The 20,848-nt window shown below is 38.7% G+C and overlaps 1 protein-coding gene across 1 annotated transcript in view; it reads left to right on the forward strand.

The window, feature by feature from the left end:
• The window catches only part of Unc79 (unc-79 homolog, NALCN channel complex subunit), a 252,433-nt gene that overhangs the window by 180,934 nt on the left and 50,651 nt on the right, over positions 1-20,848 (forward strand). The window contains 9 exon segments of the mRNA XM_047541641.1: positions 245-361; positions 3,081-3,164; positions 6,353-6,455; positions 8,383-8,523; positions 11,294-11,332; positions 16,434-16,546; positions 16,634-16,719; positions 17,446-17,619; positions 20,054-20,122. Coding sequence (XP_047397597.1) covers positions 245-361; positions 3,081-3,164; positions 6,353-6,455; positions 8,383-8,523; positions 11,294-11,332; positions 16,434-16,546; positions 16,634-16,719; positions 17,446-17,619; positions 20,054-20,122 — 926 coding nt within the window.

The following is a 20,848-nucleotide window of genomic DNA, read 5'->3' on the forward strand; positions in this document are numbered from 1 at the left end:
ATTCTGTTGTTACTGGGATAAATATAGGTGGTAGATCATTGCTAAAGTGCACTGCTATTGTCTGAGTAAAGAAAGACACTTCAAACAGCAGACTGCCTCATGTAGTGGACAGGAGCATATAATTCACTGAAAATTATGAGTAGCCAATGAAGGTTCAATTAGGACTCCTATGGATGTGTAGAGCCTTTGTGTGCTGTGAAAATTGATTCCCCCTGGTAATCATCTCCTAATTTCCTTCATATAGCTCAGTATAGGCAGATGAAAAGGGGATCCCTGGGCGTTCTGACAATGAGCCAGTTAATGAAGCGACAGCTGGAACATCAGTCTAGCGCCCCCCATAACATCAGCAACTGGGACACTGGTGGGTCAGCCTTTTCTTCTTGTTTTATCTCTCAGATTAGCTAATGCCACTTTCTCTGTGTCCACTCTGCTTCCTTGTTAAGGAATACATTTTCTCTCACATTCTTTGGTTCAAATAATTAAAAAAACTATAGTTATCATTAAGTCTATTCAAACTTTCCAGGGGTTCCAGAGCAACATGTTCATTCATCTAAGCTGGTTGGATTCTTCTTTCCTCTAAGAACTTGATTCCAGATTATAGGTTATCAGTCTGGGGAGGAGGGAATGGAACTATGATCTCATGATGCAAATTAAAACACATACACACTCACCAGATTAGCAATATTTTTTATACAGTAGCAACAATTAAAGAAATAGTAATAATAATAATAATAATAATAATAATAATAATAATAACAACAACAAATGTTAGCTTAGCGACACCCTGATCTGCCATTGGGTTTGGGAACGTGAGTCCTGTTTTAGTCACAGGGTTCCCAGGTTGCAGCTGCTCACCCTCATGCTCCTAAGATGGAACTGGACCTAGGCTCAGTTTTAGTGAGAATTGACCACTATGACATGTCTACTTAATACATGATCTGTCTGCATTTTTTTAAACTTTTCTAAATATTTTTTTAGTTGTCAATGGACCTTTATTTTATTTATATGTGGTGCTGAGAATCGAACCCAGTACCTCACACATGCTAGGCAATTGCTTTGCCACTGAGCTATGACCCCAGCCCTGCATTTTAAACTTTGTTACCATGTTCTGTATACATACTACCTTCTCCAGCTAGTAATACTCCTGCAATCCTATGTTAAGTGCCTGCCCTTCTTTTTTTTTCTTTTTAAATTAAATGGGTCATTTGAGTTACAAGATTATATGTGTGAATGCACTCTGCAGCATGCATGCATATGAAAATGTAAAGGTTTGTTATTGTGATGTGCTCGGAGGACAATACATGGACTCTTTTGGCATCTTGGTTAGTACTTTCTGGCTGCAGTTACATGAGATTATTTTAATATCCTTCCTTATGACTAGGAATTACACTGTCCACAAAACCAAAATCTGGCATACATCTTTGCCTTCATTATTCTTCAAAACAAGAGAGCTCATCTAGATAACTAAATCCCACATACCACACCCAATCCCACATGTAATAAATCATTTTGGTTCTCCTGGTCTTTATAAGGTTGACTTTTTTTGTTTTGTTTTGGTACTGTGGATTGAACCCAGGGGTGCTTAACCACTGAACCATGTTCCCAGCCCTTTTATTTTTATTTTTTATTTTGAGACAGGGTCTCACTAAGTTGCTCAGGGCCTCACTAAGTTGCTGAGGTTGACTTTGAATTTGAGATCCTCCTGCCTCAGCCTCCCAAACTATTGGGATTATAGGCATGTTCTACCACATCCAGCTATAAGGTCAACTTTTAAAGGTTTAGTGTTTCCTCTTCATTTGTGATAGGTGGTATTAAGCAGTCAATAGCCAAACACCAACAGGCAAGGGGGAGGAGAGAGACCCTGGATAGCCAGCCTCAAGAATTTATTTGGTTTGGGTAAATACTTTCTGTCCAGACCAAAGAGGACTGTGTTTCTTTCTTGAGTTGAAACAATGTGAGGAATGAGAACTGACTTTTGTTTGGTTTGGCCTCTGGTTTGACTATAATTACTACCTAGTTTGATTGACTTAATAAAGTTATGAAAAGGTCAATTGATCTCAATTTCTAATCTGAATTTTAAGCTAAAAATCAGTATGATGCCAAATAACCCATTTAACTGAATTTTTCCCTTTTTAACCAGATTTCAACTTTCTGCATGTCACTCTGGTTTTTCATTTCATACTTCCCATTTACATGCTGTCTGAATTTCTTTCACCCAAGTTTCCCATGCTTGTTTTCCATCTTCCAAGTTGGTTCTCTTGTCTTCAAGTGCTACTGGAACTTCATCTCAATATTCTTTTTTTAAAATTAGTGTTGTAGAAAGTACTTCCCACGTCTGAGCCCAGAGGAGAGCCCATGAACGTGCAGTACAGTGCTAGTTGCCATGTCACTTTAAACCACATGGTCACTTGCTGGTCTCCTCAAGAACAGATCTGGTCATGTAGTCACACAGAGAATGACAGCCTAAAACGTGGGTCACATGATCCCCCTCAGCTTTCAGCACTCACTCACAGAGCACCTGCCTCTTCTCCACAGGACACATCTACATGATTTGCTTCTCTCGTCTTTCATGTGAACAAATGTTTCTGAGGCTCCTCTCCTCCATTTCTGCTCCCACCCCTTTTTACTGTTCTCCATCCCTCAGTCAAACACCTGTAATTTCCTTCTACCAGGTCCATGTGTTTTCTGTATGAACTTTCTGGCCATTACCCCAAATTATCATTTATGCATTTATTGATTTGCATAAAGCATTTCTTTCATGGCCGTGACATTGACCTTTCATTTCATATCAGGAGATACAGGATTTGCACTTTTTTGAGGTATGGTAGGATCTGGTCTATTTTGGGATAGTTTTGGGTGCTTTCCTACTTTCGGATGTATTTCATTTAATTGAATGATAAGTTTGTAGCAAAACCTCAAACAATCCTACAATAAAGTCTAGGCTGTATCCTTTAAATATTAATAATCTACAATAACAATGACAAAAAAAGGGCCCCACGAGATTATTGGTTATGTTCATTGTACTGTGAATTTTACTAAACTGACCACATTGAAGACTGAAATGCTCTGTTTATCCACAGAACAGATACAGCCTGGGAAACGCCAGTGTAATGTGCCAATGTGCCTAAATCCTGACCTGGAGGGACAGCCGTTGAGAATGAGAGGTTGGTTGAGTCAGAATCTCAGCCTGTAAGAGCTGCAAGACTGTACGTGTCCGTCATCGAGTCACCCAGCAGGAGCAGGTGCTGAAACCTCTTCTTCAGCAGCTCCATGAAGTGGTGCAACCTCTGCAAAACACCTTCAGGGACTGGAATGCACGACAGTTCATCTTATAACATGACCAGAAGAGAGTTCTTCCTTATCATGGCTTTCTAGCCCTTGGGTCCATACAAAACAAGTCTAGTATCCACTAGTTTTTTTGACAATTGAAAATATCCACCCATTGCTTATTCTCTGTTGTTTCTAGGCCCTGGGACCCTCGGTATTCCTCCTAATATGTGTGTCAGTTTTCTGTATCACCCTGTATCTCACATGTTGAGATCCCAGGTGAACAGCCTCTTTTCAGCTACCAGAGGTGTATATTGAAAACATACACTTGATTTTATGTTGTTCATGGTAGCAGCTGAGCATGAATCTATCTGAACAGCATCAGAATCTTATTTTCAAAATTCATATGGTGAATTTTAATTACCAAGGTAATCCTTACTTTGTTCTTTTTAAAATTCAGAAGGCAAGTTAGCCTATCATTGATTGAAAGAAGTAAAAATAAGCAAAAACCAAAAATGAATGGTGATTCCGTGTCACAGCTAGTCCCTTCCATCAAGTAGGTCTGCTCTTGTAGCCCATGCCCCTCTTGCGGCTTTCCTGAGGAGGATGGAGGTGTTTAGCTCTGGCTTCCCTCGATGCTTGGTGGCAGTGAGTAGCAGTTTCAGCTCCCATATCAGATCAGGTGAGACTCTTCTCGTCTTTAGAGCTAGTAAAAACTGTTATGAGTAGAAGCCAGGTTGGTCAAACAAATCTTTGGTGCTTGTTTATGAGTCAGTAGAAGCAAAATTGGAGTGAGGAAAGGGAACAGAGGTGGAAAGTCATTCTCTTTCATGGTGGATGGAAGCGTCAACTGGTGCATGGGGCCAACTTTGGAACACAAACTTAGTTTTATAGTTTCTCTTGTCTCCAAAATTCTCAGAGAGACTTTTACAACATCTCTAGTTTTGAAGTTGGGTTGTGCAGGTTGCTCCTTCTTCATGTTTCTGAGAACATTCTATTTCCCCTTCTAATTCTGTACAGAGGGCACTCTGGATATTCAGGAGGACAGCCAGCAGTGCTGGCAGAAGTATCGACAGCAACTGGGGACAACACTGCAGTCTTAGCTGTGACTCAGCTATAGCAAAAGTTAAGGTCTCCGGCTTCCATTTTTGCATTCTCACCTTCTCCTAGTACATTATTCTTTGTTCTCACTTCAGTAGTAGATTCAGGAATCCACTGATTCAGCTAACGTTGTCCTATAAGAACAGAGTCCAGTAAGTAACCTACCTGCTTTTATAGATGACTGCTGTAAATATTGCATCATACATTCTGTTTTGTCATACAGAACAACAACTTCACAATGCTTTTGTCAAAAATACCTCTTCCTTAGGTAAAGATTGCTTTGAAACCACCAAAACAACTGGGTCCCTCTTTTTCTTGACTTTGTGATTACTATATAATAGAAATTGGCAATAATACTCTGAAAGCCTTAACAAAGAGTTGTCTGTTTAATTGCTTTTTATGTTTCTGATAAGTCTGTGTTCTATATCACCATTACAGGCTTAATTTTTCTGCATTTAGCATAGGCATTTTGGCATCTGGTTCACATGCTATGCAATGTTCAAGAAATATGGAGAATCATATTTAAACTGTATTTTGGCTTCTTGGAGCCACTTCATGCTATTTACTGTACTATTTAATAATCCATTGTGTCATCTTTTATCTTGGCCTAATTCTTGCCTCTTGACTATAAATCAATTTATAATTATGCTTGTAATACTGTTGCTTCCATGCAAAGAAACATCTTTATGAAGCAGAGATCTTTGTTAATGATACTCTTAGGTATATTTTGGAAAGAATGTTATCTCAGAGATAACTGCTAAATATTGTAGTGAAATCTGTATTCCCATTTGGAAGTTTAGGAAGTGATATGAAGTATACATTTCTGTATACTTTTCTTTGCATTTTGGGATTGTAGACCTTCCACTTCTTAAAAATACATTTTGTAGCCTGTAGAATTAAAGCAATTCAATTGTTTTCAATGCTTTTATCCCATCTTTTTCCTCTCAGATTGAAACGCTTGCCCACTTGGCTAGATTTCTAAACATTTTATTTTGATTCCTTTAGAAAGCAATTCTCTGAATTGTTTTTCTTCCATTTAAGGAGAGATGGTATTTCTTCCAGCACCAAGTTATCAATTTCTTGAGAAATGGATCACTTAACATCCATTGGTTTCTTCTGCCTTCTTTCCTGTTTGTTTTAGTCTCAGGGATTACTTTGTAGAACATGGTATTATTCCAAATTGTGGTTTTGGGATCTTCTTGGATGCTTCATTTGCACAATTCTAGGAAAACCTCTCCAATGCTTGTGGCTTCCTTAATGAAGAATGCCCTCCTGATTCTCCAACTTAGCTCATCACTGGAACATGTTGCTAAGGGTCCTGCCTCAGATTTCTCTGAAGGAATTGAAACCCAGAATTTTAAACATGTTGGTACTATTGACCAAAGTAAAGTGAGTCACTGAACGGTAGCTTCAAAACACTTGCTTTTTTATTCATAAATACTTCAGTTTGAAAAATAAAGTCTTTTGCTTTGTAACTTATGATATTCATTTCCAAAGTAAAATCATTCAGTGATATTTCTTGCTCAAATATCACCCCTTGCTCAAATGTGTGAAGTTCTGGGATCTTATTTTCTTCCCTCATTAGCAACACTTTAATATTGATATATATTGTGCCTTTAGAAGTACAGTATAACATGGACAGCTTCCACTTAGACCTAGCAAATAAGAGTAACTGACTTATGGGTACCTGAAATAGATTTCCCCCTTGATTTGTCATTTTTGGCACATTGATTGCTTTCTGATATTTTCAAAGTCAAGAAGCACGGGAGACATAGACATCCAGTTCTCAAAATCATAGACAGAGGCAAATCATAATATTCCTTGACTTCATCATACCATTGAAGCTTTTCAACAATGCAGCTGGGATGTCCAACCCGAAACCCTGTGAATGTGCTCTTTGGAGGGTTGTAAGAGCAGAATGGGGAATTTCCTGGTCCCAGAAGATGATCTTTATTCACTGGTTGTCTCTTTGCTGCTTACCCAGGTGCCACTAAGTCCAGCCTACTGTCAGCACCCAGCATAGTCAGCATGTTTGTGCCTGCACCTGAAGAGTTCACTGACGAGCAGCCAACGGTGATGACGGACAAGTGAGCACACATAGTTATTTTCTTTGCCATGTTTATAGAATTAGAGTTTGATCACCAGGGTTGTGAGAAAGTATCAGAGGAAGCACATGCTGCTTTAAGTCATAATTTGTTCTTCAAAAGGCTGTAGCTTCAAGTGTTGGTATATGTTTGTGATTTAGGAATGCTGTCTTATGAACACCTTTTCTTTGTGCTTAGGCATTATTCTTTTTTTATCTGAATAAATGTAAATAATTTCACTTACTAATTATCCCTAGTCATAATTTCACACCTATAAAATCCCTCAACAAGAACCTTCAAATTGTTAGATTGGGAATAAGGGAAAGATTCCATTCTTGTTCCATCCTGACAGCAGAATCTGTTCTTAAACTGGTTATGTCAGCTTTCAGCTTGGCAGCCTTGAGTAGCCCTAGAACCCTTCTAGGACGAAGCCCAGTTGCCTTGGTTTCTTAGGTAAGGCCCTTCAGCTTGTGTGAAGGTCTGCCCTACCCCTCCTCACCAGGACCCCTTTTCCCAGCCCCTCCCCTTTTCCAGTGCACCCCTGGTGGGCCATCCCTATGCCCGTTTGGTACTTTCTCTTCTTGGCGAACTCCTGCTCATGCTTCCATGTCCAAGTAAAGGTCGTTTCCCCGATTGTACCAGGCAGCCTTAGTCATGCCGTTCTCCAGCTTCCTTTAGCATCTGGCACATCTCTATCCTAGCACTTACCACAGTGCATGTTATTTATGTGTTTGCTTAAATAATACATGCACTTGTTCTGTAATAGATTGGGAGTTACTTAGGGACCAGGATCATTTCTTCTATATTTTATAACCTAAGTTCCGTGTATACTGACTGGCACATAAAAGCTTGCTCAGTGAATATGATAAAGAGTATGACTTGCAGGATTTCAAGTTTGGAGAGACCCCTTTGGGCCAGGACCAGGTATGCCAGCTATGTGTATGCTTATACCCGGACCTGGTCCAAAGGGGTCTCTCCAAACTTGAAATCTTGCAAGTCTTATTCCCTCAGGCCTCATTCAGTAACCATCCTACCACCCTTATTGAAGTGGCCTTGGAATGTCCACCTGGGGAGCTTTGCATTACCTGTGAGGGCTCTTCTTGGCTCTTCCTCTAGTGTAACTTCGTCCTTTCATATTCTCCCATTCCCAAGTCCCAGTTTTTCCTAGTTGCTTTTATATGTATTCCATTTTTCTTCTTTTTTAGTTACAAATTTGAATTCTATATAAAAGCCATTTTGCAAGAAAACTTTTATTCTTTTCTTATTTATATTTAGGAGAGTTTTAAATAGAAGGTCACAATAGTAATCATAGCTCTTGCTATTCTTGCATTTCTTCTCACTGTATAAAGCTGCCTGGGTTGAGTTGAAATAAATGGAACTCACATTAGAACATAAAAAGAGCAGTAAGTTGTAAGTTACTTAAAAGCAGGTACCATGGTTTGTATTTTTACACATTAGGCTCAGTAAATTCATAAAATTTATCTAAATGAGTGGTGGAGAAGGGGCTTAATCCCGACTCCCAGGCTCTTTTTTGAAAGCTTCTGTTCATGCCTAGGCACTTTTCATTTTTAATTTTGACAAATGAGAAAAATATTTAGTCATTGACAATCTCCAGCCATATTTTCACAGAAGCGTCACACCGATAGTTCAGCTGACGCTTATTCTAACAGGGAGCAGTAACTCCCGTTTGCCAGGTGCTTGTGAATCTGAAGTGTTCTCAGTAATCAAAGGAACCTTCCCACCTCTGCCGTGTGTATTCTTTCTGTATCTGTGCTGGTGGTGGCCCTGGGTCTCCTGCTTATTGTCATGGTAGGGTCACTGGCCTCCTTTTGGGGGCTTTTCCAAGACTCATGAGAAATGGCGATGTGTTATGTTACATGTTGAAGCTGTGGCTGGCTTTCAGAAGTGCGTTCCTCTGTTTTCCTTGCAGATGCCACGACTGTGGGGCCACTCTTGAAGAATATGATGAGGAAACCCTCGGGCTGGCCATCGTGGTCCTCTCCACATTCATTCACCTAAGCCCAGACCTGGCGGCCCCGCTGTTGCTGGACATCATGCAGTCTGTGGGAAGGTGAGGGCCAGCTTGCTCTGTTTGGTAGGAAGGAGCCTTATTCAAGACACATCTTGAAATAAAATCCACCAGTTCAAAAGTAAAGCATGCATTTACCTTGTAGATATTTGATATCTGTGGAATCAATTCAGACTACTTCTAAAAACTGAATGAACTGACCTTCTGATTGAATTCCCCAGCTGTGTAGACTCATGAGTTACAATGTCAGAATGAAGCTAGAGGAAGCCGCACTTCTGCTGTTTGTTGTTCTCAGTTACTGTATGAGTTAATGTATGTAGCAATGCTCAGAACTATTAGTAGTTCATATTAAGCACCTTATTGGTGATCATTATTACTGTTCTTATCACCTCTCTTTTTATTTTGGGATGAATTTTCTAGGATTTCATGATCTCAAGGGACCCTCACTTAACTATGCAACTTTGGGGCATTATTATGAGAGGGGATAAATACTAATAAATAAATGTAGCAGCTTCACATTTCTGACTTCAGATAAAGGAAAGTTAAACACATTTTTGGGTACAGGACCTTCAGCCTGAGGGAAAAAATAAGCTTAGCTGTTTTGAGTGTTCATATTAACAAAATTCCCTTTAGTAAAAAGACATTTGGAGATAAATTGATGTATTTCATGGATGTGCATAAAGCTCTAGTTCAGTAACAAACAGCTTATAGCAGAGGACTGAGTTAAATTAAGTTTCCATCTGTGCTAGCACTATAGGCATTAAGGCCTAGCTCCTGCCCTCAAGTGATTTGTGGCTAAGTTGTTAGAAGGGACAGTTATGTGCAGAATCATTGAGTGGCCATACAAGACAGGTCATCCATTAAGTGCTATGTTGAGTGGCCACTGGGGCATAGGTGGGGCATAGATCAAGTGCTATGATGGGTGGTATGAGTGTAAATGCTATACAGGGAAAAGATTTCATTGTGGTAGGACAAGAACTGAATTCTGAAAATTCCTGGCACTTGAGGGAAGGAAAAGAGTATGAATCTTCATGGAGCTAAAATTAAACCTTTTTTATGAAGAAATCCTGATTTCACTTTAAACAGTAAACACATAAAAAACTTGATCCCCAAAGTATAAGAAAGACCCCGTTATCTCCCTCTCTGTGAATTTTTTTTGTAGTATTCTTAGATATACAGAGATGGTATAAAGTGAAGTGTGACCATTCCACCTTCACCTTCAAAGTAGCCAATGTGCAGAGGAAGTGATGAATATGGGAATGTGGAGAAGAGAAAAACATGAACCATGTCTTCTAACCCTTCATTTTGGCTGACCTTAATAATTTTGGAATAAATGTGTTATTAGCTTTCAGCAATACTTATGGAGTCAAAGGTTTTTATTAATGCAGGGTCACAATTCCTACTATCAATACTTATTCATTTTAGAAGAGATAGAATTATTGTTCTGATCTATTATCATCTTCTTGAAACAGTTGATGTCTATTGAGGGGATTGTTTTTGTTGTTTTAACATAAATGAGAATATTCCATGTTCAAGCATTGCCAACTGGTAGGATAGAAACACATAAACTTTGAAGAAAAGCAAGGAAAAACACACATTTTTGCATATTTTCATATACATCTATTTAAATCTCTGTGTTCTTTGGGGAGAGTAGGAGGGAATAGGGAGAATATTTCATGCAAACCAGAAGAATTCTAGAAACCTAAGTCTCATGGCCATAGCTTCCAAGAGAAAAGATTCATCCACTAATTGGGAGCTTCTTTACAGGCTTCAGTTCCACTGCAAAGAATGGAAGAGGTGATGTGAGTTTACAGAAATTTAGTTTACTCCCTGCCAGTCGTGAGCACAGGCACCATTCCCAGGGTATTGTAAGACTCAGCATAATCCTTTCATTTATTAGTCAAGCTTTTCTGTGAGATTTTGTATTTTGTTCTCTACCTGGATCGCTCTTAAACTTTATCTGTCCCCTTTTCCAGGTATATCCTTTAAGATTGCATTTCCTTCACCCTTAATTACTATTCAGTTCATTTGCAAATGTCTTTCAACTCATCGTAAAGGCCTTACCATGAAAGGTCCCATAACCAAAGCAACCTGGAATCCTGTCTGGTGTTAGTGGTAGCTGGAGCTGCTGTCCTCTCCAAATGGGTTCTTGACTTGGGTCACTTTTGTAGTCTTAATTAAGTGAATAGATTTGTGACCCTCTCCCTATTTGTTTCTTTAATGCTTTACTGATTAAAATATATTTTCCTAAATCCACCACTGTAGTACATTCTCTTTGTATATGATGACATATGGGATATTTTCATTCTTACAGAATCATATAATTATACCTTTCAAAATTTTATTATATATTGATTACTTAACCTAATATATTTCTCTTATCATTTCAATTCAACAGCTGACAAATTCCTATGATTTATTTTACTAACTTATAGTGGCTTTTACAATTTGTGATTTGTCTGTAGATAGGTTTCAGAGGTTGTAGACAGAGATGAATTTGAGTTAACATGGGAATGGATTGAGCAAGTGTTGTCTTGGTATTTGTCTGACCTGGCAGTGGAGGCCATTTTGTAGGTTGGCCAGTGACAGCAAACTGGCTTTCCAACATGCCACTCTGTGGAAATATCTGACTTGAAGCAGAAGGCAGGATTTGGGACTGGGACACTGACCTCTGAGTGGACCCTCTGTCCCTGGTCAAAGGTGTTATACATGTCTCCCTGTTTCTGAAGCACAGCAGGTCTGCCTCAATACTAGCACATTTCATCATGAAAACCTAAGATGTTTATGTGACTCTGTCTACTTTGTTTCCTAGATTGGCATCCAGCACTACCTTTTCCAATCAAGCAGAAAGGTAAGGTCCTAAAATGGGCCCAGATCTCACTTTCTTTTTGTCCCCTGTGCATGTTCATCCATTTCTAAGACATGATTTTATTCCATGGAAGGGTTATCATTGGTTCTGGTTGCTTCTCCAGAAAGCACTAGTTGTTTGATTTGTGTTCATGCCTTTGTTTATTCATTCTCTAATTCACTCATTTTAGTGAAAAAATACTTTAATGCCCACCCAGTGCTTGATTCTTTGGCTTTCATTAGGGGCAAAACTAACAAGATTCCTGCCCTTAATGGGTTTGTGGTCTATTGGGGAGGCAAATATGAATGAAATAATCATATACATTTGTAATATTAAGACATACTATGTGCTATGAATAAAAAGTATACAGAGACTTATATCAATTCATCCATCAAGTATTTATGGAGTTAGTGCTCGATATTGAGGACATGGTGGTGAAAAGCATGCCCAAGCCTGGCTTTCATGGAATCTATATTCAAGTTGAAGAGGAAGAAAACCTGCAAATTAATCAACAAGTAAACTGACAATGTGGTTCGCTATCATTTAGTGGAAAGTGCTATGAAAATTATTCAAAGTCCAGCTGCTAGAGGGGGCCTGGAGGTGGTGTACTGGATACAATGGTCAAGTACAACCTCTCAGAGGAAGAGATAGTTAAACAAAGCCTAAGCAGAGTGAGAGCCACCCATGCAGTACTTTATGGAATGAGCAGCCAGGGCACATGTGTTAAGGCAGGACGATGCCTAGTGTCTTTGGGGGATGAGCCAATGATGTGACTGAAACGAGCATGGAAAGGATGGCAGATGAGATGGACCAGGTAGGGGGAGCCAGACCAGGTAAAGCCCCGTCAGTTACTGTAAGGAGTTGAGCTGTCACTGAATAACACAGGGAGCCACTGGAGTGAGGGCAACATGCTTTACCTTGTGCTTTGAAAGGACCACTCTCTAGTCAAATTCCTAGCCTCAGAGTGGAATGATGTTGCTGGGGGAGGGAAGTAGGGGATTAATCAGCAGGCATAAAATGTCAGTTAAGTAGCTCTACAACGCTGCATATATACTCAGCAATAAGGTATTGTATACTTAAAATTTAAGAGGATGGGTCTTATGTTGTGTTCTTATCAGAAAGGAAATTATTATTAAACTCAGAGGTGCTTAGCCACTGAGCCACATCCCCAGTGCTTATCATTTTTTATTTTGAGACAAGGTCTCCCAGAGTTGCTTAGGGCCTCACTAAGTGGCTGAGGCTGGCTTTGAAATCATGATTTCCTGTCTCAGCCTCCCAAGCCTCTGGGGTTACAGATGTGTACCACTGTGCCTGGAGAAAATTAAAAAATTTAAAAAGGAAAAATTGAAAAGAAGAAAAATAAAAGATCACTCTGGCTTATGTGTTTAAAACAAGTCATGGGGTTGAGAGTGGAAGCAGGAAAACCAGTCTGGAAACCATTTTGGTGGAGCAATTAGGAGGAGGTTGGTGACGTGCTCTCAGGTGGTAGAAATTATCATACTAATGGTAATTCAGGAGATACTTTGAGAGATACTATAGATAAAGGAAGTACTGTGGAGCCAACAGAGTTCGCTGATAGATTGGAGTTTGCTGCAGAGATAGAGAGGAGGCAAGAATGACTCCCAGGCTTTGGTATGAAGAATTAACGGGCTGGAGGGAGGTGCTGTTTGCTGAGATGGAGGGGCTAGGTGAGAGCCAGGGCCAGGAGTGGGCATAACTCACTAAAGGTTAATTACTTTAAGTTATTTACTCATCAAGATATGGAAAACTGCATATTATTTTTCTCGTGGGTATCCTGATTTGCCTGCGTTCTGTGTGTGCAGCAGCTAGGACCAGTAATGGGGAGTGGAAATGCTTAAAGCCAATGTCCACCTCCAGAGAGGCAAACACTGCAGGATTTTCTTCACCGTGGATTAGTTTTGCTTATTACAGAGCTTCATGTAATGGAATTAAACCACATATGCTCTTTTGTGCCTGACTTCTTTACTCAACAATGTTTTGAGATTTATCCATGTTGTTGCTTGTATCTGTAGTTTGTTTCTTTTCTAGAACTGAATAGAGTCCCATAGTTTGTTTATTTACTTTCTATTGAAGGACTTTGGGTTATTTCCAGTTTGGGGTGATTATAAATAGTGCTGTTGTGAATATTCTTCCACAAGCCTTTTTGTAAAAAATGTTTGCGTTTCTCTTAGCCATGGATTCACTGTCTCACAGGATAAGTGTATGTTTAATTTCATAAGAAATCACCAGCACTTTTCTTACATAAAGGTGGTTATATAAAAATTGTTGTATCATTCTCTTATGTATTAAATAGTTGCACCATTTTATATTCCCTTCATCAGTGTATGAGACTTGGGGTTGTTTCACATCCTTGCCAGATTTAATGTTGTTCACTTTTAAAATTTTAACCATTCAGATGGGTGTGTAGTGAGTATCTCATTGTAGTTTTAAATTGCATCCCTCTGATAACATTTTTTTCCAGTGCTCATTAACCCTTGGTATGTTATATATATGCTCTTGTGAAATATCTGCTCAAATCTTTTGCATCTTTTTAAATGAATTATGATCTTTTAAAAAATTTAGTTGTAGATGGACACAATACCTTTATTTTGTTTATTTTTATGTGGTGTGCTGAGGATCAAACCCAGTGCTTCACATGTGCTAGGCAAGTGCTCTGCCACCGAGTTACAACCCCAGCTCCAAATTATTGTCTTTTTATTTCAGAGTTGTAGGAATTATTTACATATCTCGAATATCAGTTCTTTGTTAAATATGTTTGAAGAATATCTTCGCCTGGTCTGGGGCTTATCTATTCCTTTTCTTAATGGCATTATTTGCTGAGAAATTTTTAATCTAGATGAATTCTAATTTATTAAAACTTTTTAAAAATTATAATTATTGCTTCCTGTTATTTATCTAAGACCATTTTGTCTACTTCCAAGTAATGCAGATATTTTCCAGTGTTTCCTTCTAAAAGCTTTATGGTTTTAGTATTTATGTTTAGCATTTATATGATCCAGTTCAATTAAATTATTATGTATGGTATGAGTTAGGGCTAGGGCATTTTTTTTTTTGATCATTTTTTTTAGCACCATTAAAAAATGAAAAAAACTCAACAGATCTCAAAATACCATATTAAGGGCAGGTCTATTATATGTGTTTTACATATATGTTCTATGTGTTGATCCTTAAGCTAACACTACACTTGATTATAGTAGCTGTACAGTAAGTCTTGAAGTTAGGTAGAATGAGACCTCCAACTTGAGTGATCCTTTTCAAGACTGGTTTGGATATCTAGAGTCTTTACATTTCCATATAATTTTTTTAAAGCTTCTCATTTTTTACCAAAAAAACCTCCTGGGATTGTTTTAAAAGCATAAAACACTTTGGAGGTAAATGACATAAAAATATTGAAATCTTCAAATTCATGAACATGGTATGTATCCCATTTCATTAGATCTTTAAATTCTCTTAGCAGTGTTTTTCAGTTTTCAGTATAGAGGTCATGTATATCTTTTGTTAAATTTATTCTCAAGAATTTTGTTTTTTAATGCTAATGTAAATGGAATTATGAACAATTTTATTCAGCTTTTTGATGCTAGTATATAAATATAAATTGATTTTATATATTAACAGTATATCCCAGCTAAATTCACTTATTAGTTCAAGATGTTGCCTTGTAGATTCCTTAGGATTTGATTTTGCATGGAAAAACAGCGTATCATTTGCAAGCAGTGATAGTTTTACTACTTCCTTTCTGATCTTTTATTTCTTTTTATTACCTTACTACAATGGCTAGAACCACCAGGATAACAATAGGCTTGTTTGAGTGGACATTCTGCTTTGTTTCCTGCTATACAAGGAAAATAATCAGTATCTCACTATTAGTTATTTTAGCTATAGATTTTTCACAGATGCCCTTCAGCAAATTGAGGATATGTGTCTGTTTTTAGTTTATTGAGTTTTTAAAATCATGATTGTATGTTCATTTTGGTCAGTTGTATTTTTTGTATCTATTGAAACAATAAAAAGATTTTTGACCTTTTTTCTTTAATAAGTTTAATTATACTGACTGACTTTTGAGTATTAAACTCTTCCTGTATTCCTGAGATAAACCCTGTTGGTTTATGATGTGTCATTCTTTTAATCTGTAGTTGGATTCAGTGTCCATGAGGAGTATAGGTTTGTTTTTTCTCTTTCCATTTCTTTTTGGTTTCCTTCTTAGTTTTCATTTCTTTCTTTCTTTTGATAATGGCTTCATCCAATTTTAGCTTTAGGGTCATGCTCATCCATAAAACAAAGTGGGAAAGGCTCCCCTCTTCTCTGTTTTCTAAAAATTATTATAATTTTTTTTTTTTTTCCTGAAGAATATTTCTGGTCTAAAAGTTCGAGCCAGCATTTCAGGGTGGGCTTGCGTAATGAGGCAGTAATTACCATAATTAGGTAAGCAGGACTTTTCACCCTTTATCCCCCAGAATGGTTTGATTTCTTCTTTCTTCCTTCTGGTATCTTACCTCCTAACCACCTCAGGAAGTATCCCTTTTGGTCTCTTGATCTAAGGTACAGGGTTACATAAAGATCTCTTGGCTCCCTTTTTTGACATGCAGAAGTGAACAGTGGTTGAAGAGGAAAATGTACCTGTCAAAATCCTATCCTTTTCACAGGTGCCAGTTTGGATGCCCCAGGAAAACGCCCCAGGTCTCCTGATGGGATTGAGCATCTCCCTCACTGCATTTTTCCTCAGAACAGCTCTTGCTTAGCTAATCACACTGTCTTGGGAGAATCTTGCTGATAGTCCTTGTCCAGGGTTCTCATCCTGCCTCTGCCTTTCTCTAGACATGTGGCCTTTTCCACCATTTCCTTGGAACCTCCATCTGTACTTTGGGAGGCCTACAGTAAGCCAGGGATCACTCTGGCATTTCATGGTTCTCTCTCTCTAAAATAAAATATTAACAGGGATTAGGTTTGAATAGACTATTGCATTTCACTGATGAAAACGACAGGTTTCAGCATACATAAGATTGTCGTGTAAATGCCTCAACTCTAAATAAATAGACTCTCGGTGGCCATGGTCTCTGTGTCTTCTCTCCCTGCTGGAATACAGCATGATGGTTCCTGGCAATGCAGCAGGTGTGGCCAAGCAGTTCCTGCGCTGCATCTTCCATCAACTGGCCCCCAACGGCATCTTCCCGCAGCTGTTCCAGAGCACCATCAAAGGTAATTCCCCCACTGAGGTCTGGACACTACAGACTTGCTTAGTCTCTGAATCCTGAACTCTACTAAAACTGATCATTCACTTTGCAGATGGGACTTTTTTACGAACCCTAGCCACGTCTCTCATGGACTTCAACGAGCTGAGCTCTATTGCTGCTCTCAGCCAGCTCTTGGAGGTGGGTTTGCTTTAACAACACCCTAGGCCCCAGCTGAAATCATGTGCCCTGTTTGAGTCACTCCATAGAGTACTCCAGCGGGAGAAATCCAAAGTCATTTAACTTGAAAATTTAGTTTAGATTTTGTGTGGATATTCATTTAAAACTTTTAGACACTCTCAACTAAGTGGTAAACCCTAGGTTTGAAGACTCACCTTCACAAAATCATCCTGATCCGAATTTTGAAAATGCGTGGTGGTGGGTAGAGCATTACTGTATTGTGAGACTCAGATTACAGGTTCCACTCCCCGCTTATTCACAGAGCAGAGATGTATCCTGAGACTCAGGTTCAAACCTCTGCTCCGCAGCCTGGTCACTTAGCCATTGTTAGAAGGAAAGCTTCTGCTCCTTAATTCTTGCTTCCTGTCTTTGTTCTGGAGAATTCTTTCCAGCCAGCAACATTCATTGTGTCCTTTTAGCACCTAACTACACCAATGATAGATCCTAAGAAGATGTTTCTTATTTTTTGCTCACATTTACCCCTCAATCAAAAGATCCCAGTTCTCCTTGGAGTTTGTCTGAACCTGTTGATTTTTCTCTACATTCCTCTTGCTTATTGCAACGATTGGCTCATATGGTAGGCACTCAAGGCATGATTATGTGACTTTTAAACGGATCATCAATAAATAACTATCTGGATTCCCATGCTGTTTTCAGCAGTTGATTGCCTATGCTTTTTGTTTTTAGGGTCTAAATAACAAAAAGAATTTACCAGCAGGGGGTGCTATGATACGCTGTTTGGAAAACATTGCTACTTTCATGGAAGCTTTGCCCATGGATTCTCCTAGTAGCCTCTGGACCACAATCAGCAACCAGTTTCAGACATTTTTTGCCAAGCTGCCTTGCGTTTTACCTCTGAAGGTAAGCTGATCCCAAATGTCATTGTGAATTACCTTTTGACCATTTGCTTACAGAGAGCAACACAAGAAACAGAGTCTTGGATGATTTGATAAATCCTAAAGGGCTAGAAGGAATCTCCATCAGCTGCAGGATGAAGCTTATGTTATTTGGGTTGATTTTTGTGCACAATTTAACTTGAAATCAAACGAATCACTTATTGACCTGACAAGTGAAGTTACACGTTAACAACTCCACTTCTGAAATGAGTACCAATGTGAAGTTTTATAAAAGATCAGCCACCTCTACTAAATTGGCAGAGACTACTAATGGGGTCTGTAAGAATGATGAGTCAGGGACCCTTAGCTTGCTCTGTGCTACTTTGAATTTGACGTTTCTCTGCAAACAGGGATACAGAGGAGGGATCTTCACTGCTTCTCTCATTCTGTGATCCTTGTTTGCCCACAAATCTGGAGTAACTGAATAAATCCAAGCAAAGAGGATTAGTACTTTGAAACTATGTGTGTGTATAGCTACTGTACATACATACGTAAACAAACCAAATGTACACCTTTTAACTCAGCCACATGGAACCTCCCTTAGACCAGAGTTATTCAGGGCCATTCATTGCTAATGAGCCACTTACTCTAAGAGTGGGGCAGGTATGACAAATTTGAATGACCATGGGCAGATGTGATAATCAAAGTAGTTACCATGAACACTGGCCAGTTAGAAGTACTGCCAGCTGTAAATAACTGGAATGCCTAATTTGTGATAATCAGCTCTGCCCCTATAGGGACCCTGCCTGCAAGGTTAATGAGTAAAGTGGAATGAGATAAGATAACAAGAATTGGGACTAGATTCTTAAAAACTGTTACACACCAGTCCTTCTACTGGGGTCAACTGCTGCCCCACTCCTGATAGTTATCTGAGAAATCAGGCATCATGTTGTGGATTTTCCCATCTTTTCTGAGATGACATTTCCTTATTTTTAAATCACTGGGAGGGTCTCATGAGCAGCCAGTTTTCAGCCCCTGGTTTAAATTAAGTAAATGTCACATCAACTGTGATGGGTATTGAGCACATTAAACAGGCCAGCAGTTCCTTTAGAAAATACTTGTGAGATTCTTTCAGTATATAAGTAAGAATTTTCCCTGCTAGGTCAGATCTGGGCATGCTTCTGTTTTGTTTTTCATCTCTGAAGAAATTATTAAGCCATTGAAAAACCCATGGTTTGTTTTCATCAGTTTAGAAAAGTGGATCTCAAACTCCAGTGTGCATCAGTGTCCCTAAAACACAGATCACTGGGACTGATTTAAAAGTCTTTGATTCAGCAGGGGTGGGGCCAGAGGATTTACAGCCTAACAAGTTTCCAGGTAATGGACATGCTACTGGTCCAGGGATTCCACCTGGAGAACCACTGGCTTAATTTGCAGTATCTTAAAGAGATTAAAATACACAGCTGCAGAAATTGAACTGTAGCCTGCTATTGTGAGAAGTTCACAATGTTAGACAATATTGTTGTTTAGTCCTTTTTTTTTTTTTTTTGGTACCAGGGATTGAACCCAGGGATGCTTAATGACTGAATCACATCCCCAGCCCTTTTAGTTTTATTTTAGTGGGGTTCTTTTTTTTTTTTTTTTTTTTTTTTTTGTCTTTTTTGGAACTGGGGGTCGAACCCAGGGCTTTGCGAATGCAAGGCAGATGCTTTGCCACTGAGCTACATCCCAGCCCTAGTTTTTATTTTAATACAGTCTAACTAAATTGCTGTGGCTGGCTTTGAACTTGTGATCCTTTTGCCTCAGCCTCCCCAGCCGCTGGGAGTATAGGCGTGCACCACCACTCCTGGCTTGTTTTTTATTCTTGCTGTAACATTTCCCCCATGTCCTGGTAAACTCAATTTTAAAAGTACATTTTGATGTGAAATTTTGCCAAAATGGAATAAATTGGAAGGTGTGACTTTTCTCTTACAAAAATTTTACTACTTTCCCTCAGATTTGTGTCTTGTCTTATCATGGCAGAGAGAGGGAAGATGAAACTATTTCTTATTTGGACTAATCATTTTAAAATGTTTTGTTTTATTTCCAACATGCCCTTCACAAATTAGGGTTTCTCCTTAGAGTTGGATATATTTAATATCTTCTTCTCTACCTGTGTGTCCATTTATCCAGCCAGCCAACCATCTATCCAATTCTATCCAACTTTCTATATGATTAAATTCTACAGCTGTGTCTTTGAAGAATAGTTTAGGAGCTGTGTTTAATTATTTACTTATTTTAATTGTTTCATTAAAATATTTTTAACCTGAAAATAATTGTTTTCAACATGAATATATGGCTTGGGAAACTGAACAGAGGTAGTTATATTTCAGATTTTTCTTTTTACTAAAATAAATACAAGAAATATTATGTGCAAAAGACATATTAAGGAAATGGACTTTCTTTATGCTTGTTCACAGTGTTCTTTAGATTCAAGTTTGAGAATTATGATTTGCCTCTTGAAGATACCCTCCACCAATGCCACAAGGGTATGTATGTTTCAGAAAAATATAACCAGTTGGTAATTTGGTTTTTTGTTTAACCTAAAAAGACAGGCATATAGGACTATACAGAAGACATAGTCCTGGCATGCTGAGTACGTCCCTTTCAGCATCCTTTCCTCTCTTCATGTTAGGTCATTGGCAGATACCATCACAAGGTCACCGTGTACTTTGGATCTCCTAGTCCTAGGCCAGGCCTACCAACCCATCCTCCATACTACTAATGAGGTGATCCTTCTAAACATACTCCTGTGCACTTTCGAGTCAGCACCATTATCCTCCTCGAGGCAACAACCACCATTCATTGAACACTTACCAAGTGTCAGGCCCTGGGCGTAGTGCTTTACATGTAGTCTTATTTAATTTTATACCCTCTTTGCCTTTGCTTAGGCCATTTTCTTTCCTGAAATTCTTTGTATTCTTCAGTGTGCTGAACTCCTCATTCTTCAAGGTCCCATTTAAAATTTTTTAAATACTCATGTTATCAGTAGCAGCTGTGTCTGTATGAGCTCCCACAGCACATGATTGAGCTCTGTGTTGGTACTTCATTGTCTCAGAGCCTCCCCAGTGACACTGTGAGCCTCTTGGACTTCATATTGCATCTCGTTCACTTCTGTATTCCTGGCTACCCTTCTAGGTTGCAATATATTCAGTGGTGCAATAATTTTACTTGCAATAGCTTGTAATTACTAGTTAATATATCAATAGTACATA

The sequence above is a fragment of the Sciurus carolinensis genome, chromosome 2 (genome assembly GCF_902686445.1).
Source record: "Sciurus carolinensis chromosome 2, mSciCar1.2, whole genome shotgun sequence".
Lineage (NCBI taxonomy): Eukaryota > Metazoa > Chordata > Mammalia > Rodentia > Sciuridae > Sciurus > Sciurus carolinensis.